This window comes from Trachinotus anak, unplaced genomic scaffold, assembly GCF_046630095.1.
Source record: "Trachinotus anak isolate AG129_WGS33_773 ecotype Australia unplaced genomic scaffold, CSIRO_AGI_Tana_v1 ptg000015l, whole genome shotgun sequence".
In the NCBI taxonomy this organism is placed as follows: Eukaryota; Metazoa; Chordata; class Actinopteri; order Carangiformes; family Carangidae; genus Trachinotus; species Trachinotus anak.
Genome location: NW_027273866.1, coordinates 4,779,513 through 4,803,409, shown reverse-complemented (window position 1 = coordinate 4,803,409; position 23,897 = coordinate 4,779,513). Strand labels below are relative to the sequence as shown.

Sequence of the window (23,897 nt, the reverse complement as noted above, 5' to 3'; positions counted from 1 at the left end):
AATGGCATTTATACTGTGATAAAAGTCTTGGTGGCCTTAAGTCTATATATATTATGGATGCTTCTTTTGAAATGAACTCGAAAATCTGATTGCCAATGTTACTTTTCTCCCTTTGTAGTATTTGGGAAAGTGCTGTCACCATTTAAAATATTGTTAAATAACCTAAAGTTCACAAAAATAAATACCTGTTTTAACATAAAATTAAGTATCATAAGCCTTTTTCACAGAACACATTATGTCTTATAGCAGGAAAAGCACAAGCTCAATTTTTGCATTTCATGGTCTCTATTATTGGACAAAAATAAGACATCAATTCAAACATCGTTTTAGTGTTTAAAAATAATTTCTCTTTATTTTGCCACATAAATCAGAATTATAATGTACTGTTATACAAATCTTTCAATAAATTTCCCTCTGACACAAAAATAACCATTATGTTACACAGGCGCACACACACACATACTACATGGACACATGCTCTCTCTCGCTCTCTTTCACACACACACACACACACACACACACACACACACACACACACAAACACACATGCATACATTCACACAAAACAAAATGCGCCATTTGTGATTTGGCACTTTGGACATATGGAGCAGTTTGCATTGATCTGCTGGTTTGGGTGGCCATGCAGTGCAATAATCGCTATGTTTGTAGTATGACATCCCTTTCCCTTAGGTGGGCCACACACTCCTACACAGGGCCCAGGCTACAAATATAGTTTACTTGAGACCACATCGACATGTACGGATCACATGAATACTGGTACACACACAGTTATGGCAGGAATATGCAATGTTAGAAAGTCTTAAAAAGAAATGAAAGAGGTCCATACTTCAAAGCTCACCTCTGCTGCTTTGTTATTATTTTATATAACACAAATGCACCAAACCAACTCAATTTGTTGACATTTTTTTTAAGAAAAAAATAATATGCACAACTTCAAAGTGTTTAGGATATTGTAGGCTTCAAATCCCCAGATGATTTCCTGCTGTCATTTGACAGTTAGGTGCTTTTTAGGTTGCCTTCTCTGTGCCACATTTTCTTCACTAAACCCCTAAAAATGTCTTATGATACAGCAAAGTATCACAGGAGTGGCCGTTCGAACTGCTGCATGTTGTAAAGAGTAACCTGGATGAGTTGAAAGGCTTAAGGTGAGCCATGGACCGAAACAACATGAGGAACCAGTGTCTCTAAACCATACAGTAAATGCACCCTGAAACATCCCCTAATCTAACATAAGAGCACACAATATGAAATAAGACAATTTACCACAACAGCTGGTCTATGTCTCTGAATTTTGTACAATATTATTATGTCACTTACATAAATAACCGTAGCAGATTTCCTCATAGACAAATGCAAATTGCACTTAATTTATAGCCTGGATACAATATGTGCTATCATGAACTGTGCATCAATTTGGAAACTTTTCTTTTACATTCAATTTATTTCTGATAATTATGGCTACAAAACCTTATGGCAATTAAATAAGTCCCCAGTGAATGTGGTGATCTGATTAGATTTCAGTTGCATCCTCAGACAATGAATTAAACTGTCCAAGTGTTCAGCAGTGATGTTAATCCACCGTGTTTCACCAGTTATACAGTTTTATTCTTCAGGACTTGCATTGAGGAAATAGTTTTGGAGACTTACAGTATTACAGAGGCAAGACATTTGAACCTAGAGGAAACCTGTTGTGTGAATAATATGAACATACTAAAAAAAAAAAAAAAGATCACACCACTGAACCCAAAGTCAGAAATCTTGAAAAAAAAAAAAAAAAAAAGTATTCTAAACCACAACAGGGTAAATAAACTCCCTTTGAAACACACATTTATCTGATGAGTCATGTTTGTCAAAAGCAGCAGATATGAAAAATATAAAAAGAAATAGAAATCCATTTAGTAACTGGAGTGCCTCTTTTAGACTTCCCACTGCTGGAGATGGACGAAATCTGAATTCCACACTCAATTCAACCCAGAAAAAAAAAATATTAAGAATGGACTTCCAATAGTGTTGTCACAAACATCTAAATACAAAAACACATACAATGAGAATTCTTCTCGAATAAAGATTTTAAAAAAGACATAGAAATCAAACAATGTTTTGAGGATCCTAAGGCCTGTTTGAAATTGGCAGCTGATGATAAAGGTTATGTTTCTTTTACATGAATACAATTTTCGTTTCCACCTAACAGAGGCTTGTATCCAGACAATGACAAAAACCCTCCACATACTGCACTTCTGTTCTCTTTGTATAACCCAACACCACAATGGTGTAACTGCATTTAGGTTCTTATAGTGTGCCTTCATAACTGAGTACATAGAGGGTTTAAGGCAGCTTGGAATTCTTCATTTCCACTCATGTAATATAAAGTAACCACTATCACTCATTAGTTTACACCGTGGCCATTGTTACATCCTGGTCTCTTTTCCATGTCAGAAGTGTGATTGCTGTCATCCTTGCTACTGGAAGTTTTGACAGGACATTGACATTGTATTTTCTGTCTGTAAGGATTCTCAGAGCGTCCGATATTTGGTTCTTTGTCAAGTAAACAGACTCGCCACACTCGAGCTCTCTGTGGTTTTATAGTTCGTCTGAGTGTTTCTGCTGCTGAGGGGACTGTGCGTCACCATCCCGAGCCTCATGTGGCTTTGTCTTTCTGGTTGCAGTTGTTATCTGTGCTGTTGTGCTCTGTCTGGCTGTCCTGTAGGCCGTCCTTCTGTAGGCCGTCCTGCTGCTCTTTAACCTCCCGGCGTCTCGATTTGACAGGGAGAGCCAGTACCACCAGCAGACACAGAAGGTGTAAGCAGAAGTACCAAGTCCTGCACAGACATCCCAATGTTAGAATTAGCTCAACACATTTCATTATAGGTATTGGTAGTACAATGAGAATGAGTGGAGAACAAAGACGTGTAAATCCGTTTTTTTAACCAGGCTGGCAAAGTGGATCTAGGCATCACAGTGCTGGTCTGTCAAGCTGGTCAGTCTACTTCGATCAAGACTGAAATATCCCGACAGCTGCTGGATGTCATTGCATCACTGTCATTATGAGAATGTTAGCATGTTGGCAGTAGCATTAGCCCTGTGCCTGAGTACAGCCTGTTAGCAGAGCTGTTAGCATGGCTGTAGTTTTGTTACTCACTGCACAGCAATGTATAACAAGTATACTATAATAGCTTTGAGAAAGGTGGAGGGGATTGTCAAATCCATAATATGCACCATTATCAGTCAAAAGAATAGCGACTCAATAAGTGTCATTTACAGCAGAAATGGCTTAAATTAGCTAAAAAAAAAAAAAAAGCTACTTTTTGCTGACCGCTCTGTCAAACTAACCTAAATATAGAAAGATATTTACCATTACCAGGTTATACATAATACATGCTTATTATGTCACTGACCTAAACAATACCCACAGATAGCATTGTGTACATTTATATATCACAGTTCCACCTCCCTGCTCCTTTAATGAGTCTGTTTTATACCGCCTGTCTGTCTGCCATGTGCAGATTTCACAGCAGCCCTCCTCTGAATGACACTGGCCATTGTTGGCACTTTATTTCATGGCAGCAGCCGAGCAGCGTTAAGGCCGCTCATTTTATTTCCTCTTAATCAATCCTCCATATCCTTCGCTCATTAAGCTGTCTTGTTAACTGTTACAGCCTGTTACAGCCAACGAGAGGGAACCAGGTTAATTTCTACACTGTAGGAAGCAACTTGATTTACAAGCTAGATATTATAATTATTTTACACAATAATGGCGCACACAACTCCCTCTACTAATTACTTCACAGCAAGTCGACAGTTTTCTCTCTTGTACTCTCATACTTAGTTTATCTCTCATACAGTGTCAGAAATATAGCTTGAATCAACGCACAGTATCAATATCAACACACAGTTCAATCAAACGCACATACCTATAGAATTTGAGTGAGGGTCCCACAGCAAGTAGGACAAATGGCACCACTGTGTAGCTAATGGCAACCTGAGTACATGCCCACGTGATGACATCGTAGATGCGCTTGTACGAGTCAGAGACCAGGAAGTACGGTCTGATGTTGTGCCTTACCTGGAAGAGAGGGGGCAAAAAAAACATCCTGTAAATTGAACAGTCAACATAATCTTCAAGAAGTAAATGAGGCTGTGACTTTAACATTACATTCCACTGCACAGTAAACTAAACTTGAATTGACCTAATTACTGAAAGCCTTCATGACAGCAAGCATTATTGTCTAGTTCTGCTTATTATCTCTCTTTCTGTGTTTTTGCATCTTCATCTTATCGGGCCCCTCTGCTCTGGAACAACCTCCCTGCTGATATTAGACTGTCCGACTCAATTCATGCCTTTAAATCTAAACTTAAAACTTACTTTTATGCCTTAACTTTTACTGAGATGTATATTCTCTAACTACCTCAGATCTGTACCTGTTTTGACGGGTGGGCCTCAGTCTTAATAAATCAATCATACCCAGCATAGACATAGTATAGCTCAGGTCATTCTGCCGACAAAATTACTGTGAACCTTCTGAATTTACTGCATTATTCTAACTGCCTGTTTGTCTCTCATGCATATGAGCACCCAAGCTGTGTGCTCCTCCCCCTTCTCCATCTCCCTGTAACCAACAACTCACTCCTCCACCCCTTCCTCTCTCTTTCCTTCTTTCTCTCCCCCTGCTGTTCTCTACAGGTCCTTCTTCCCCGAGCTGCAGAGTTAGAATCTCCAACTGCAACTGCCTCCACGATCCTGCTCAACACCTGCTGCTGAATTACTGTCACTGTTGTTAACTATAATTTATACTATGTTTATATCAGTAGCTGCATTATCGCTAACTTTACCCCCTCCCTCTCTCTCTCTCTCTCTCTCTCTCTCAAACCCAACCAGTCGAGGCAGATGGCCGCCCACCCTGAGCCCGGTTCTGCCTGAGGTTTCTGCCTTTTAAAGGAAGTTTTTCCTTGCCACTGTCGCCAAGTGCTTGCTCTCAGTGGGAACTGTTGAGTCTCTTTCTTTCTAATGCTTTATAGAGAAGTTCTTGACCTCCTCCAATTGGAAAGTGCCTTGACACAACTTCTGTTGTGATATGGCGCTATATAAATGAAACTTGACTTGCCTTGACTTCTTGTAACTCTTGAGAAATCTATCTCTGAACATGTCTGTGTGGCCCTGGCCTGTAGTTTAATGGCACAATTGGGCCAGGAGTATCTGTGTCATCCTCTTGATATAGAAGAAGAAAGTCCCTGCAAGAACTCACCTGCACAGCAAAATCTGCTGCGCTGGAGTTTCAGTTAATCAAACTTCCCAAGTAGATTATCAAGAATTACAGTGTGTTTCTTCCAACACTCCACTGCCTCTACATAAATATCCTCTTGGCTCCTTCTTTCACAAGACCAGAGTGAAGAGGTCTGGCTTAACAAAGATTAGTGGTAATGGCCTCATTCTTAAAATGAGGTATAAGCGGTGTATTACTGTATCATTATCTCCTTACTCTCCATAAAGGGATTTTGTTGCATGTTTGTTGGTCTGCTAAGTAGCTGTGGTAAATCTAAAGAGCTCTTAGACTCTCACAGGGCAGAGGAAAAACAAATAAATTCATTTTCATAGCAGAATTTCTACAACAAGTCCACAATATAGCTATAACAATATAAGCTCCAACAACATGTACTGTATAGACAGAAAGGGTGTGTACTCACTGCACGTGCAGCCATGGTCATGACAATGCCAGTGAGGAAGGTCAGGTAGTAGCCAGGGTACACCCCATGCCACATGGCTGACAGCAGGAAGGTGGCAGCAGTGGGGTTGATGTGACAGCGCTCATAGCACACCCTGGGGACACGACAGACATGGCACACATCATCAATTCAAGAAGAGACAAATGAAAAGTTTCACTGCAGATTTTTAGCCAGTGTTGTATGGTATGTAATACAAGTCAGAAATGCTTGGTTTTGCAATGATAATTAATGATTTCTGTGTATTTTATAATGAAGATAAATATTTACTAAATATTATATATATATGAGACAATACATAAATGTATTCTACATTGATGCTGATATTTGAACGACCCTCAACAGTGAGAGCTTCCTCCCACACACTGAAAAATGTAGAGTCTTAGAACCTGTAAGCGTTTTACCTTTTGAGCCAAAGAGCTGTCTGGATATTCCAGTTGTCTAGAAACATTTTGAAACTGGTGGCAAACTGAAATTGGAGAGTAAACAATATAGTTTCAGGCTTTAGTTGAAAAGGGCCTTTATCAGGATATAATGAATCTCATAAAAAGAGCCTAACCTCAATGTCCAGAATTTTGAGATTTGATATCAGGTCCCACCGTGGGGAGCCATCTTTGTTGTATCCATTGAAGCCAAATCCGGCAGCGTTGTTGATAGCATCAGCTGCAGGAGAGAGGGACAAATGTTTCTGAGGGTTAAAACAGCAACAGTGAAGGATGACAACAGCTATGTATGCTTAGAATACATCAGTTTGTGAAGCAATGACAGAAACAGATGGAGATACAGCATCACATGTATTTGTCATGAGGAAGAATAAAGAGCTGTCGTTTTCCATTCAGCACTAGGTGGCACTGTTGCCTCAAGAAATGACGTTAAATAAGAGTCTGGACTCTTTTAGCCAACTCACAGGCTACTTTAAAAATAACCAAACTCTCTGAACCAAGAACAGCTCAGTGAGTTCATACCACTCAAAGAAGCAGAGGCATTAAACAACAACCAAAGCAGGAGCACTTCCATATTAAATTCACATCAGTATTAGTCCTGCTTCATCTCTAAATTCACTGAATTTGCACTGTGCTGCCAGTCTCTCTTGATACCTGGTACCTGTTGATACCTGTTCATTTTGATTAACAAATAATCAAATAAAAATATGTATCTTCATATCAAATGAGAGGGGGAGGGACTTTATCCCGGGTTGTACTGTGATAAAGTCCCCTTTATCACTGATTGTACTCCTGTGATAAAGTCACATCAAACTCACCAAGTGTCCAAACAAAGTAGTACTTTGGCCTCAGTGCCAGCATGGCAAGGTACAGGTAGATGACCTGAAGATGGAACGGTGTGGCGTTGACAAAGTTGTCATCTATGGAGTGCTCCACTGGGAGCAGCTTGCACAGGGACAGATAGATGGCCAGTGAGATGGCACACGTGCACAGCTTGGAGATGACGTCATTCTGGGTGGAGAAGAGAGGACAGATAAACACTGTATTATATTCAAAAAAGAACAATAACCACATTATAAGATATGACACTTGTGCTTTAAAAACCCCATTAAGTTGAGGTTAACTCAAGACCTTGAGCATTCTGTCATGTTTTATATTCAGCAATGTCTGTGTTTGACTCTGTTCCTTTCTCTTATGACACAAACACACTCAAATCTTGGAGTGTGTTTAAATTATTAATGTATCGCGCAGTAAGAATACAGAAATAACCTTGAGGTTTAGATATTTGGGTCATTAAATTCTCAATAAAGTCTCAGATTCTGTTTCTCTAAAGGGAACCAAATGCATCATAATTACCCTGGGCTTCTAACAGTACCCAAACATGCACTTTAAAGAGAATTTCATAGTTTAAAATCCCATTTTGTAACATCAAAACCCCTCATGATGATTTCGAGCACTCTCTTTGAGGGTTTTAAGCATTTTGTAATGTTTTTTACCTGCTATAACACAAAATGTGGGTCTATTTTACCACAGTGTTTGGAGACTTCACCTGAGGAATGCACTTCTATTCATGTGGAAAAAAATTGTGATGTTTCTACTCTGTGTACTTATTGTAAATCCTGTCTGCATACCAGATTTTCTTTTCAGCTGAAGGAAGTCAAGCTGAGTGGAACCAAACTGTGTTGTACCTTGGGCGAGGGTTCGCTTTGCTTGTATTTCCCATTCTCTTTGCCATTGGCATTCTCCTGGTGGCGAGGCTGGTAGCACGTGCCTTCGATGAAGGCCATGTAGTCATTGTAGGAGCAAGTGGGCCCTGCCAGGATGCCCATGAAGTTACAGTTGTAGCTTAGGTACTCCAGCAAGCTGGGCATCCGACTTGAGGGCCACAGGGAGAAACAAGAGCAGATATATCAGAAGAAAAAAATGTTTTCATAGCTTTACTATTGCATTGTTTCACATTTATTAAACAGTCCAATTCCAATAATCCAAGACTGACTAAACTCAGGGATTCATGCCTTAGAGTAGTAGTCCCAAATGCTTTTCTCTTAGACATCAATTTAAAATACAGTGTAATAGTATACCATCCCCACATGTAGGGATTGTGACCAGCCCCCTGAGAAACCAGGAGGGAGGTTTCTGAGTGCTTTTATTGACTCTGGAGATTTTGTGCTCTGTTACCCTTCCCTGGCGAATTTAATCTGCTGGGTGAGGCAGCAATCTAACTGCCTGAACAGGAGCTCTTGTTTCGACAGCTAATTCCCCACCCTCCCAGCAGCCATCTCTGAGTTAGCATCACACTGACAGCAGCCCAGCAAAAGGTTCATGAAACTAAGGTTTGGTACCTCATATTTGGGGTCTTAAAGGTACACTGCATTTACCATGTTATATAAGATTAGAATGGTTTTTGTAACAACAAAGACACCAGGCCTGTTCTCTGTCCTGCCTCTTCTCTCTGTTGTGTTCAGCTATGTTGTCTCTGCTCTGTTGTCACATATTAACTCCCTGTTGACTTACAGCAATAAATCATCTCCCTATTCAAATCTTGCATTTTTTGCATTCTCTCCACAAATCAGCGGAACTACCGTCTCCAATTCTAACAAAAAAATTCTGCGGTTGTAATGCAGGATTGAGGGAGGGGATGGGCATTCCCACAATACAGGTCACATGAGAGCAGTAAATGCGTGGTTTCCTAGATACGGGGCGCATAACAGTGGCTTGACAGCACTAGAGAGAGCCTGCGAGGGGAGCAGTGCAGTGATGTTCTACGCGAGAAAGCAATGAAGCATTTATTAAAATAAAGAGCATGATTTCTTTAAGACTGAGCTCATTAATGCTAATTTAAAACCATGTCAACTTTTTAATTCAGCCTGATTGAATTAACCCGTCATCTGAAGCAGTAAAAACATACCTGAGTCACATACCTGATAGCTAGGTATTTCTGACTGGGAGTCAGCTGCCCCTCCCGCTTTGTCAAACCTATAGGCAGACACACAGGGACACTTCTTTTAACTTCTATACAAAACTCTGAATTTAAGTGCATAGTAATGACAAGTGCTGACTTCCATGGGCCCAACAATGTAAATAATACCAACTTCATTCAGCTGAGTAAGCAGAGAGCAGAAAGCGAGAGGAGAGAGAGACAGAAAGAGACAGACAGAGAGAGAGAGAGAGAGAGAGAGAGAGAGAGAGAGAGAGAGAGAGACAGAGAGAGAGAGACAGAGAGAGAGAGAGAGCAAAGAGTGGAAAGAAGAGATGATGCAACAGGAAGAGGAGGCTGTTGTGTGCATAACCTCATAAGAACTTATCATCTAACACAGGTTGTTCCATTGTTCTTTCTGTATGTTTGTGTTGGCCACATAATGATAAATATTCTAAGAGGACAGTCTTGGCCCAAGGTAACGGTTACCTTTATTAATGAGAAGGTTTGTAAATGTTGGCTCTGTTCTCTGGGCTAAATTCATCTGAGTAAATTTGTCTTAATCAGTCTGCTCTTTAGTTTATGGGGACCTGCGGTTATGGAGCTCATTAGGCTGAACACTCGTGGCCAGCTCTGGCAACATGGGGTACATCTTTAAGTATTTTACTGTATGAAAATACAGCAAAAACAATGCAGTGCGAGCATGTGTGTCAGTATAAACAGCAGAGTTGTACGAGAGTGTGATGAGGACTACAGTCGTAGTTTCTCGTTAGAGTCACAGTTGCAAGGAGAATCAGATATCTGGACAGAATTTAAAACACTACACTACTCTGCATTGCATACACATGTATGCACCCACCAACACACAGCAATATACAGATTGTTATAAAGCTGCTGACTGTGTTCAGTCTAGAATATCCTGAGGGGACTTAAGACTCCGAGTGGGAACTAAAAAGCTGTGAGTGACTCTCATCATCCTCTCAATCTCAAAGCCTCTCCTTGCCTCTGATACTTGATCACACTTGCTTATTTTAAACCCCGGTGTCAAGTCTCCATCTTTATTTATTGCTCATTAGCACACGTGGTGCTTCAGTTCTAACTCTCCATTAGCTTCAAAAAGCCGAGGCTGTCTGAACTACAGGTCAGCCGGTGGAAGATAAACTGGACCCTGTGCACATCACCTAAAGCTGCTCTGCCTTTAAAGTCTGAGGGTTTGCAGTATTTCCATGGCGTCTGATTGGCCTACTGCACATAGCTCAGTTTGGATTGTACATTTTGTGATAAATGGTTGAAAGACTGCCATCAAATTTTAACACTCGGCTTGTGGTCAAAGGCAGCCATTAAACATAGAGTGGGGGAAGGAGAGAGGGAGTGCATACTTGGTCATTGCTCCATTACATAACTGTGTTTATGCTCGTTCTGGTTCAGACCAGTCAGACGTGACTACTGGTTCAGAAACGTGGCCATGTGATCTGTTTTTAAACTCCAAAGAGAACTGAACCGACATTTTCACTTCTGTCATGTCTGTCACTTTTTCTTTTTTTTTTTTTTTGCCCAGGGGATTCACACACACTAAAAACACACACACTTCAGAGACACTTGTCTTACCATCATGTATTTCAAATGCCAGGCTGGTGATCTTCTGTGTTATAACCATCATGGGCCTAAAAAAAAGAAACAGACCAAGTTAAAATTATGAATTTCAAACCCATTCCACTCGTTACAACATTAATACTCACGTTTTAACACATACAAATAAAAACTCATCCGTCTAATTCGATGTTTTTCTTCACGAGCTGACATTTTCTCATAAATATTATTATTAGATACTTGACCTTTATTGTGGATGTTTGTCTGTTGTTTTTGGTTTAGTCAAGATGTTTTCCTGTTAAACTGTTATTCCACACTCATTCAGTCAGTATTATTGCATCTTGTATGGCAGGGATTGGAAACTTTTTGTGACATCATGTAACTGATGGCCTTGGATGCCAATTTATCAAGTAACAGTAGAATCAGCAGTTTTCTCCAGGATAAATGGAGGCCCTGTTTAACTTCCTGTAGCTATTTTGTCTTTTCTTTTCTTTAGGCCCCCAGTCCAGTCCTCTGCTACACATCCTGACTTAATAAAACCATTCTCTATCAAAGCAGGATACATAAGATGTTGGACAGCCTGCACTCGTGAGCTTTCGCCTGCATTTAGATATAAAAAACATTTATGTTGATAGTTGCATCGGCAAGTCCAAGGTCCTGACTAATTTTATGCATGAAAACTGCTAGTGGCAGCATCAAGTTAAACTACAGGGTCAAAGCCAAGCAACAAGCTAAAGATTTCCTGGTGTTTTAATAAAATTTCTTTGCAGTTCTGAGTAAAAATATAGATTACCTGGTCCTGTAGAACAAAGCACATGTGACTGTGAGGGTGACACTGACATTTGAAAAACATATGAATTTGACATTTTCAAGAAAAACAGAGGGACGGCAGACGCAGTAGTTGAAAGAGTGAAATCTCTGCCCTCGCAGAGGCAGTATGGGTTTGCATAAGGTTGCTTAGCAACTAGCCACCCCCACCCTGCTGGGAGTGCAGGCTGTCTGCTTGAATTGTCAGACAGTCTGGAGGAGTGGGAACCAACCACAAGGAACTATAGTCCCTATCGGCGTCCTCCTGTGGACACAGCTGAGCAGTGTGACAAGCTCTTGTTGCTGTTCAGCTCAAACTGCTTGAGTCACACGCAGTACTCCCCTGACTCTTACTGGTAGCTTCTCTTTATGGCATCATTTGTGCTCTATGTGGGTTAAAAATTCTCATCAGGGGAAGCCTTCAGTTTTTAATTAAGAACCAAAAAGATGATAGTAAAGATCTGTGTTGTTGGTGGAGCTTACCCTGTAAAGTCTGCAGAGTACATGCCATAGTCAAACACGTAGACTCGTGTGATCTGACACAAGATCAGATAGCCGAGCGTCACAATGAAGCAGTACCTGTACAGAGAAAAAGAAAGGGGGAGAAATAAATATGAAATTTTGGTGCATTTGTTGTCACAAATTTTAACTACACAGTGACATAGAGATTTCATCTTGATACCCATAATGTAAACCTTTAATTTTGTAGAGAGAAACTCCTTTTGTCAATACAGTACAAAAGACAGTGGCCACGGAAACGGGGCAGAGCTATGGAAAGGAGAGGGGGTCAAAAATTGGACAAAAGGGAAGAGGAGGCTGCACTCATGTGTCACTGTCAGCGGCTGAAGACGGAGGACAACATAACCTTACAGCAGACGACTAAAGACAGAGCAGCCCTGAAGCCTGTGGTACAAAGCTGCTGCAGAGTCAGCCCGAGTCAAAGCTAGCTAGGAAGCATTCAGCATTCCTCTGCTGCCAACAATAAGAGGATTGTGCTGCTGCGAGAGGGAATACAGCACCCCAGCTAGAGCGAGGCTGCACTGGAGATAAGACATAACAGCACCTCCTGATTCTGTAGAGCCTACTGTAACTGCAGTCCAAGATACAGCAAAGACATCATCTGATCTTTATTTCCGAGAATTAAAAAAAAAAAAAAAAAAAAAAAACCACACACCCACATGACAAATAAAATAAGACACTCACACAGCTGGAATATGAAATCTTTTCAGATCTTTCAAGAGCTTTCTCTGTCTCTAAAAACTCACTACTATTGTTACACACAACTATTAATCACAAACCCCACAGAGGAGACTCTGTGAAGAGGAGATAATCATTATGCAGTCCTTTTATGTGCTCTGAGATTTCTGTGTTTGTGTCCAACCCACACTTGGCGTGTTTTTATGGGCATAACAGTGTACACAACATTCTTCAGCATCCTACACATATGGGAACCGTATTGCTTTTTACAATAGGAACCATATTCCCAGTTAAGCCCTGCAGCAACAGGACTCATTCAAAGGTGCTGCATGGATGCATTCAGCAATACTGGTTTAAATGTGTGTGTCATGGTACTAAATTCATTTCTGGGAAAATGCTGGTTTTCTATTCTGGACACCCTGAGGGCTATCTAGCTAACAATGTCCACTAGTGCCTTGTGATGAAATAACAACAATAATAATATTCCAGAAAGAACAGAAAACAGAAACTTTTGATCTTCCAGTAAACTTAGTCTTGATGCTTATTAATAGATTAGCTATGGATGTGTTTTTAAAAGGGAAGTGCACATTTGTAGACAAAGTGACCTCAGCTGGAATCAAACTCAAAGCTCCTTTTAACAGTATCCTCACAAGTATCTTTAATACTTTCTACAAAGTGTTTTTTTTAATCTGGTTGGCTTAGTTGTCTCAAATGTTCTGGTAAATAAAACTAAAACTTGCCACTTGTTTAAATGTCACAAGGTTCAATTTTGGGACACAAAAAGCATAACTAAACTAGACCTGCAAAGGGATATACCAACCCAACACAACTTAAAACTGCAAGTGTACCAACTTTAGACCAAGAAGGTAACACAGTTCGAAACCTGTCTTGATAAATCATTTTCCATCTCAATCACAAATGTCTCCTAATTTAAGCACAATTCTCTGTAATATGATAATAAAAGTGAATAAAGTAAGTTAATTTCCCATTTACTGATGTGACATACAGAGTAGGAAAAACACATGTAGTAACACTCTACCTATAGAAGTTGTTTCCTTAGTGGTTTATGACAAGGTTTTACTGAATTTTATATTTTCTTGGAGCTACATCCTTTAGCAGATCACTCCAGCAATGTCAAGATAAAGTAAATACTGTGAACACATAAAAAAAAAAAGATAATGCATTACAAAAATAAAAAAATCATACGTCTGGCAAATATTTTACTTGCTTTAGCCCAAAGCCCAAAATAAGCTCCATACTAGACTGTAAGACATACACTGACATTTAAACAGTGCAACAAAGCTTAAAGTTTTTCTGTTGACTCTACTAACATTTTTTTTTTCATTGCAACAGCGCTATTTCACCAAGCTCAGCTCTCTCTGCTGGCAGCACACAGCTGCAGTTATCTGTGAGGATATGAGCTATATGTGCTGCAGCAGCTATATCTGCAGTGAGCCCACCAGTGAGTCTTTATCCTCATCTGATTTGTGTCTGTGTAATTCACAGCTCAGAGGGGGGTGTTTCATTTCCACTCAAGGCATCAGTTGGAGCCTGGGACTAAAGTAGGCTGGCCTCCCACTGTGGGACAGCGGTAGACAGGTCAACGCGTAGACAAGGCTCCACACAGGAGCTGCAGGTATAGATGCACGCCATACACAGAGCAAAGAAAACGAGAAGCAGGCTATAAATAAATGTCTAAACACAACAAGACCTCTCTCTAGGGTTGTGTAAACATACATAGTAAACGCCTCAGGGCACTCTTCATGCTCGCTCAAATGCACACACAGATCCAGGGGAAATTTCCATCTGTTCAGCATCCAGTTGTGAGGCAGTTAATTTGCACACTTGTCACTGTTGTGTTCACAGCCCTGCATTCACACCCAAACTCATTTGGATTACAAATAAGGATGCTTCTGTCACATATGGAGAATAAGACAGTCAGTTTTATCCTTAACGGATGCTCTCCTGAGGGTAGGTGGATCATCCTAGAGAGCTAAAGTTCAGGGCTCCTGTGCTTGAACGTTTCTGCTCTGCTTTAGTGTTCTTGAGCTGCTACTTCAGCCAGGGCTGAGATCCTGGGTAAACAGCTAGAGGGATAAGTCTCAACTGTCTGTGTGACCCTTCCTTAACTCCATGTTAAACCTTGTCTGAGAGCCAGTCAGTTGACCCACCACTGCTTCAGGTAATTAACTGACATATGTTGACACTGTTGGCTTTCACTGTGGTTTTCAGCCTGTGGGCTGGAGCCCACACACGAGGTCACAAGATATATGTAAGGGGTTGCAAGATGATTAACAGGATGGGAGACTAAAAAAATGAATCGTATAATTGTAATTGTGTTTTTTATTCAGACTTTCCTATAATTTCTTTCTTGATTTCTAAACTAACTTGCAACCGCTGCAACTGGTGTTGTGGTGGGGGGGTCGCAACTAAACATTTCCGACATGAGCCAAAAAGTCTGAAAGCCACTGAAAGTATGAATTTGCCATGCTGTAAAAAAAATAAAAAGATAAAAAATAGACTATAGAATACAATAATCACTCGAGTGTGTGAGCAGCCAGTTCTTCTTTAGCACCAGTTTCAATTAAAGAGGGCACTTGCATTACCGTCGCAGCCGTCTTCATTCGTTACACCATATCTAATGATTTCACAGTTCTCTGCCTCTCATCCATGTCAACCAGCAGGCAGTGCTGTGTTCACACATGAGGCGAGTAGGAAAGCGTCTGGAACATTCCCTGTCAGCTCACCACATCCAACAGGTGAACGGTCAAAGGGAGTGGGAGAGGGCAAGAGTAAGAGATCTGGAGCTACGCCAGCGTGAATGGTATGAAATACGATGCCCCACCACTTGACAAAAACTAGTCCGGTGAGTCTAGAGCCACACATTCACAGCAAGTCCCACGGTCCAGAGAAAAAAAAAAAGCTTTCTGCAACTCCATCAAACTGTCATTGTACATTTCCCCCCAAAGGATTGAGTGTCTGAGTGGGAGAACAACAAATAGAGAACATAAGTCCTGCCTCAGTGCAGTGGTCTTGGGAGTGGTGTGCTGTACAGAGTGTGTTCCCAAAGTTTGACTGTCCCAAGCAGCAAACAAGGCTGGCAATTTACCCTATGTGTATATATTCAAGATTTCTCTGAATCATTTAGTCTCTCAGCAGTATTATCATTGGCAGTGGATTATGAATAAATCTCTCAATGTATATTGAAATACTGTGAACAGAAAGAGGAGGGATGGCTGACAGAGACTGAGATGAGAGACACAGTAACAGTAGAGGACATTTGAAAGGAATGGTACCAAAAAAGAAATGAGAAGGAGGCAAACGGGGAGAAAGGGACAAACTTATTATTGGGAGTAGATTGGATAAGAGATGAGTAACAAATGAAGAATAGCAGGGAAATGCAATGTTCCTGAGAGGGTAGAGCAGAATGGCCTATTTCTATGTTTTGAAATATTTGTAAGCCTTGACTACCTATGCAACCTATGCGGACCAAAAGCTATGGGATAGACATTGGGATTACTTTTACTCTCAGTTGGCAAAATCACAGAGCCCAGAGTTAAATGTCAACATGTTGCTGCGATAATAATTCATTTGTTATGTTAAAACCTGAGGCCCTGGGTTCAACACCCTCTGCAAACATTAACATGTCAGCATGCCCTGCCTCTGTGGCTCCCCTCCCCTCTGCCCCCGAGCTGCACCTTTATCCAGGAGCTGGGCAAACCTTAACTCTGAACATGATGGAGGTGTGCTGGTTTGGCATGGGTGATAGCCACCATTTTCAGTTTCATAGGCACTATATTAAGGGAGTGCCGACGCTGCTTATCTACCCACTTACACAAGAAACAGAACACCAGGCTAAAAGCCCACTAATACTGTTTGTAGAGGGTTAAACCTCCAGGGAAATGCGTGATGTGACATTTCATGTAAAACACTGCTGGATGTTGAAATGTCATTGTCATTCTGTCATTGGCTTTTGAGTCATTTCTCTCTGAGTGCAGTTACTTTTGTGATTAATGTTTTGTTAGAATCTATTTAAAGCGCTCTCCCAAGGGGAAAACATCTACTGTTCACACCTGCATCTCATAACCTTGAATTCTGGCAAAAATAACATCAAAGACAGTGTGTGCGTGTGCATGTGCGTGTGCGTGTGTGTGTTTGCCTTGGAGAGCCATGGTCACAGATGGAGGCCTGGGGGCAGAATTGTTGTCATCGTGACCCAGGCTCATGTGCCTCAAAGAACAAAAACACAGGCAGATGAGACTGATCCATAGTTGACTAATTTGTAGTATTTACATAATCTACCATGTAATCTAACATTTCCTACAGGATTTTGGTTTACTGGCTTTGTCAGATGCCTGTGTTATACTCCCAGTTCCCCTTTCAGGTTTAAGAATGTGAGAAATGAAAAGTGTGACTCTGACACTTCAAGGGACCATGAAGTCACATAACACTTTGGGCGGAAACGTTGTGCATTTTTAAATCCAATCCTTTGTGCTCCACTTGATCTTACTTGTGCATGTGCTCCAGGCCAGCGAAGACCATCACACTGTAGGACAGACCACTCTGCACCAGGAAGTGGAGGGAATACCTGCGAGGAGACAGGCAACATAAATAATACATTATTGATGCAAGCGAGAAATACAAAGGAGCTGGTAGGCATTTAGTGTGTTGCTACAGGACAATTTGCTGGGGCTGATGCTTGGTGGCTCAAGATTCTTTAGCTTTAAGCCCGGAGCTTCTCAATGCTGCCTCACCTTACCACTATATTCAAAACTTGACATTTTACTGACATGGTTCATTCTTGGCTTGTTATTTACTGGAAAACATATTCTTTCAAAGACACATTCTCCTTGCTTAGACCAGACAGGACTTTACTTCCTCTCTATATTGCAATCCACATCCTGTTTTGTCATCCTGTACTGCTGTTCAGACAAGGAAATTACAGGATTATGAAACCACAGTCACACACCATCATCAGCCATGTGAACCTCCCCCTTTACTACCCAGTCATGTGTCATCTCCAGTCACAGGACAGGATGGTGAGAACCACCGTCACACTGTTGATTCCCATGTCTTCCGCCTGCAAGATTCCTTGGATCACACCATTAGAGTGAATCGTGTGTGAATGTGTGTCCATGTTGATCAAACATTCGCCTCTCTCCTTCCCCGTGAAGCACAAATACACAGTTCAAAAGCAGCAGCAGTAGCTACCAGATGGGTCTTTGAAGGGCACAGTGTGTGATGCTGCCGACGTCAAGCCCTCTAGGAGAGCAAAGATGCCACACTGTGTTTGCAGTGAGTCAACAAAGGGGGCAAGGACATCAGGGGTTGGCAGGGTACAAGGGAGGATATGCTGGGTGCAATAAATGAACTCTTTTTTTGCCCAGCAAAGAATGCACTAATATCTGAGGAAGGGAGGGGGAACAGATATCTACAATTCTTGCACAAAAGGACATTGTAACTTCTAACCTGTTCGCTAGGGAAGTAATAAACAAACATCTGTCCTCGTGTCTAAAAAGCCTGAAATGAACTCAGTTCCCTTTGACGGAGGAAAGCGGTTCAACAATCTCCAATTGTTTTCTCCAGTGACTTTCAAAAATAAGCCCCTCTGTCTGACAAAGAGGGAATACATCCTAAAATAAACCAACACTCTGCAGCATCTGGGAGGCAGATCCTCTAGGACCTGCAGCCAGGTGCCCTCTAAGACAGAGCGGCGTGAAAGAGTCAGCGTGTGTGTGTGTGTGTGTGAGATGAAAGTGTTTGCATAGATGCAATCATGCATTACACACGGGCAAGCTGCACTGGCAGAAGCTGACTGGGATCCTATAAAGCAGTGGTTCTCAGAGTGGAGTCCAGGGACCCGCGGGGGTCCTTGAGATGGTCCCTGGAGGTCCCCAGCAAAAAGGGGAATCATTTATTTATTTATTTATTTATTTATTTTAATGAAATTTAATTGTTATTTTTGGGCATTTGTAAGCCTTTATTTATCAGACAGTGGAGAGTGTCAGAGCACTTGTGCCTACATGGTATGCACCCCAACCATTCGGCTATCATTCACCCCAAGAATAAGTCATTTTCACTAAATTAAAAATTTTAAGTGATAAGAACACTCATGATTCTTGTAATTAATGTATAATTTAGATAGTGTAACATAAAGCACTCAGCCAAGTAGAATAAATACCATACATTACCTTTGTAAAAATGTATCTCGTTATAGACATTTATATGGATCTTTAATTACTGTAGCGAATAAGACTCTTTGGCAGGCTTTCAAAGACATAAACTTAATTTGTTGATTGTTTGACCCATTTGGAAAAAGAGGCTGTCGTGTCTCAGTCAAATGTAAAGTGTGAATGGAAGTCAATCTCCCATGAAGCGTAGGAGTCCTGAACTGTGTAATTAATGATTTTATTCTAATTTCACATTTATTAATCTGGAAATATGCGTCATCTTGCGTCTTTTTGTCTTTGTCTGTGCAGAAAAACACTATCTCTCTTTTCTTTCTGATGCACTGAAATATAAAGCAGAACAGATTCACGGCTCAGTGATCATACTTGCGTTCTGACTGATTGTGTTTTAGTTCCTCTTTTTTTTTTTTTTAAACACGCATTTTGGCTGCATTGCTAAGATGTGGTGAATATGATCTTTAAAACTCCATAAACACATAAAAAGAGAGAGCAACAACCATTTAGTGGAAATTCATCTTAAATGACGCAGTATTATTTTTCATAGATAGCCGTCCAAGCTCTCAACGGCATGTGCCTTTATCGAGCCATTTAACTATATGACCGTCTGGTTTCTGATTCAGGAATGAATTATACAACATTAGCTCTCCCAGCCACAACAAATGAGATCATCCAACCGCAGCTCGGTGTCAGCCGCATCGAGTACATGAACCGTCTGTCGCCAGGTTATCAGATGAAGCCTTCACCTCATCCCTCATCACCTATAACCTGATGATCAGGTAACATTTCACCTGGTTAGCATTTTCCACGTGCTGGATGTCTAGCTAATGTTTCCTAGGTTTGCTCTCTTATATAAACACACACACACACACACACACACACAGCAGCAGCACTTTGAGAGGCACTCTGCCAGAGGTACAGTGGGTTGTCTATTACAGGGCAATAGCTTTCTAATTGGATATCAGTTACTACCCGATCGACCCATTTGCTTTGGCAAGGATGAGGAGAATGAGGACAGGGTGACGAGGGTGAATGAGAAAGGGAAGGGCCGTGAGGGGAGCGGCAGGAATGAGAGGAGGAAAAACAGGATGATAGCAGACAAGTCGCAAACAAGGAGAGGGGTGTCGGATGAAGACAGGAGAACAAAAGCAGAATAAGAAACAGCAAACTCAGTGGGGTGACCTTTGAAAAGAAAGGTAATGAATGAAAGACTCTTTACTAGACTGTATAAGTGGTTACTAATGATTAGATAATTAACAGTACTTGAAAAATTTGAGGCAATCAAATAAGCAGTTAATTAAATTCACACTAAATGACACAATTACCCAATGTGTTAGTTAATAACTCTTTTGTCATTATTCTGGTCCAATTTTTGAATAAATTGCTCTTAAATTCATAAATGGAGTACCAATGTGACATGCAGTTTCATTTATTATTCAGTCTCCACACCTTTTGGCTTTCCTTTAGTCTTTATGCAGTCTAGTCACAAAACCTGTTATCTTTTAACTCTAGGATGTGACTCTGTTCTTTGCTCAAGACTTTTGAGTGTACTTGGGTGAAACAAGTACAGCTGAAATCAGGCTGCAACTAAAGATGATTTTAATTCTCGACAAATCTGCCTACTTATTTTCTTGATCATTCTTTTAATCTAAGAAATATCATAAAACTTAACATAGAACATAAAAATGTTCCACATATTCAGTTATGTAGTTTACAATCATACAAAACAGAGAAGAGTGGTAAGACGTAGCAGTGGAAAACCTTGGAGAAGTTATTGATTGAAAGATAACTTAAATGATGGTTAATCAAAATAGCTGACAATCAATTTTCTGCCAGTAAACTAACTGATTAATTGACTTATTGACTGACTTTGCTGTAGCTGAAGTGCTCAGGTACATTCTCTGGGGTTTAGGAAGAAGCATTCTGGGAAATGTAGGAAAATAGAAATGGACAGGGCAGCAGTGGACACTTCATTACATAACAATTCCTTTGATTACACAACATTGCATAACATTTCAGACCAGTAAGTGAACACTGAGAATAACAATGTCCTTTTAAAATAATCCGACAGCATTTACTGTAGTAATATATTTACAGTACTATCAAATTGGGACATGGCCACAGTCTGCTGGAAAAGGATCATACTAAAATAATATTGTAGGACGAAAATCTGAGGAAGGAAGGAAGTGGGCAGTGATGTGAAAAAAAGAGCTGATCAACAGTGAGTGACTCACCAGCCAAAGCAGAAGAGAGCCAAGTAGAAGCCCAGCAGAGTGGCCACCACATGTCTGATGAAGGGACTGGTCTTACTGGGGTGGAGGTAGAGCCGAAACCACACAGCCATCAGCAGGGCAAACAGCTGACATGCCACGAAGTTAACCTGCACAGAGGAACACACAAAAACGCTGTCACAGATGAAACCAAAAAGAGTGATAGCTGGAGATGAGCCAAGTTCTGGGATTAGAGAGACATTAAGGCAGATAAATAAAGGATGAGAAATAATGAGAGAGAAACACAAAGTTGACCCGGTTTACTGTGGAAATTGTAGAAATACAGGGGATATTATCACACTGGTAACAAAGTGCAAATACACAATAACAAGGTTAAGACTGCTACTTTGAAATTCTGTCATGTTAGGGGTTGAAAATTCAACCCAAAGAAAAAGTAAAGCATGCAAAGGTTATCCAGACAGACACAGATTCACACTTTAAGTCAGAGTTTAAACAGGAATTTAGTCTTTGGACCCACTAGCTAGCTTCCGTTGCACAACCACAATTGTCTTTCTCAATATTAACTTAAAGACTATTTGTACTAATAAAATAAAAGATAAATATTTTAAATAAACTTGTGTATACCCTCTGACATCTTGAATGAGCATTCTATCATCCAGTAAACAATAAGACAAAAGATTATCTTTTTTATGTATTTTAATGTTATATTTGCACATCTCTTATGGTCAAACACATTCTGTCTGACAAGTCATACTAAAACTGCATTAGAGTGGGTGTTTGAGACCTTGATTCATCTGCTAATGTCTCCAAATGGTACAGCAAAGAGGCTTTACTCCAGACAATAGTGTGATTGACTGGATCCATCAAGGATGGCACAATGGAAACCTCTTTGTATGATTACTAACACTTTATCTCTACTCATCCTGAAGGAGGGGCATGTATATACGTCCTATTGATCCGACACATCATGTCATCCTGTCAGTTTGATTATTTTAAGACTTTTTGATGACCCCACCACCATGACCACAGCACACTCCTCTGTAGACACATCTTTTTCAATTATCACTCAGTGACATCATTGCTGTAGGTATGACACAGTGCTGAGGGCGTCGTGTATGTCCTTTCAACCCGTGCAGAGTGATGACTCAGGGGTAGTGTTTAATGTGTCTTGCTATTAATAATCTATTCCTCACTCTTATCATCACACACCGTGCATTTGTACACACACACACACACACACACACACACACACACACACACACACACACACACACTAACACAAAGTAAAAGCTTGCTGGTTTATTTCTCCATCTCCTCTCTAAGTCGGCCCTCTCTGCCTTCAATATCCCTTTACAAATACAAATACACACTATAACGTATCATACAAGGCGTATATGAGTAACTGCAATGCAAGAGCTGTTATTCCAGTGCAATGACATCAACTCACATTTGTGGTCATACTTGGTTAACAACACTGCACATCTGTTTAAAACCCAGACTCAATCACAGTGTATTTAAAGGCTGATTAAGACTAATTGAACACACCATAACAATTAATATTGTTAAGGGTGAAATGAACACTCATCCCTCTGAGAACACTTCATTGTTTGATGTCGCGTTCAGTGATGCATGTCTGAAAACACGAAGGCCCATCCATGTATATAGGTCATGTTAACAGATCCGTCTGGCCAGTAAGCAGTGAAAGGCTAGAGACACCATGAGCACCATCCATTATCTATGCAACCTGCATGATTAATGAGAGAGAGAGCGAGGGGGAGAGGGACAGACATAGCCTTAAGCATGTGGGCCCTTTAAGTCTGCACAGCGAACAGATGTAGTGACAAATCATCTGCTGCATTAGCCTGAGTGTATTATATATCAGATGCCATTTGGCAGAGAATATAAGGGTTTTTGTTTTGCCATGTATACACGAATAAAGGCACGCAAACAAAGCACGAGAGCCTCAATAACGGGAGCAGGCCTCTTTTGTTCTTCTATTGTCATGGATGGTATTGTTCAAGGGAGGATCCAAATTGGGACTAAGATGAGTATAATTAACAAATAATCTAGCAGGAGACCCTAAAACAAAAGGCTGTGAGCTGCTCCTGATGTTAATGTCTGAGCTTAACCTAAAAGCAAACTAAAAGCTAACAAAAGTAAGCAATCCACTGCACATATCTTCTACCGAGGGGTGTCATTTTAACTGCAATTAGTGTTTCTGTGGTATCTAAAAGCAAACTAACAGTCACCTATCTATATATCTACAGTATTTGTTATATGTCATCAACAACCCAACCCAGCTTTGTGCCAATAAAGATTATTTTCTATTGACATTAGCTGCTACTTCCATCACTCAGCCATGACTAATATAGTAAATAGGCCCATTTTTCATCTAAAATCAATTCCTGACACATGTGAATAACTGAGTGTCGGACAATCTAACAAATCCGGCAAAACGAGACCCAGGTTCAACTGCAAATCGCCCACTCCTCCTTTGAAACCTAAACTGCTAATAAAAAAAAGAAAAAGAGATGCTCTGTTAATGACAAACTGCTCTCTTTGCTGAAGAAGCCATTGCCTGTTGGTTGCCTGAATGAAAAGCTGACTTGCCAGCCTGTGTGCCTGCCCACAGGATGACTGACTGGCTCATCTGCAAACCAGCAAACAACCCCACACTTACTATAGTAACTGATTTATCAAAGCAACCCACGAAGGCATAAATAGCCAGTAATGTCATAGTTAAGATGGTTGCAGCTTGAATCAACCTAGTTTTCCTGTGCATACCTCC

General features: G+C 40.7%; 1 protein-coding gene across 1 annotated transcript in view; it reads right to left on the bottom strand.

The window, feature by feature from the left end:
- Window positions 1–324: 324 nt before the first annotated feature.
- The window catches only part of mboat2a (membrane bound O-acyltransferase domain containing 2a), a 39,619-nt gene continuing 16,046 nt past the window's right edge, over window positions 325–23,897 (bottom strand). The window contains exons 2-13 of the mRNA XM_071498167.1: window positions 21,113–21,258; window positions 17,204–17,281; window positions 11,980–12,075; window positions 10,708–10,763; window positions 9,104–9,158; window positions 7,871–8,057; window positions 7,001–7,193; window positions 6,299–6,402; window positions 6,144–6,208; window positions 5,704–5,836; window positions 3,933–4,084; window positions 325–2,840 (exon numbers count right to left, since the gene is read on the bottom strand). Of these exons, the coding sequence (XP_071354268.1) occupies window positions 2,660–2,840; window positions 3,933–4,084; window positions 5,704–5,836; window positions 6,144–6,208; window positions 6,299–6,402; window positions 7,001–7,193; window positions 7,871–8,057; window positions 9,104–9,158; window positions 10,708–10,763; window positions 11,980–12,075; window positions 17,204–17,281; window positions 21,113–21,258 (1,446 nt within the window). The 3' untranslated portion in view covers window positions 325–2,659. The remainder of the gene's footprint in view (window positions 2,841–3,932; window positions 4,085–5,703; window positions 5,837–6,143; window positions 6,209–6,298; window positions 6,403–7,000; window positions 7,194–7,870; window positions 8,058–9,103; window positions 9,159–10,707; window positions 10,764–11,979; window positions 12,076–17,203; window positions 17,282–21,112; window positions 21,259–23,897) is intronic.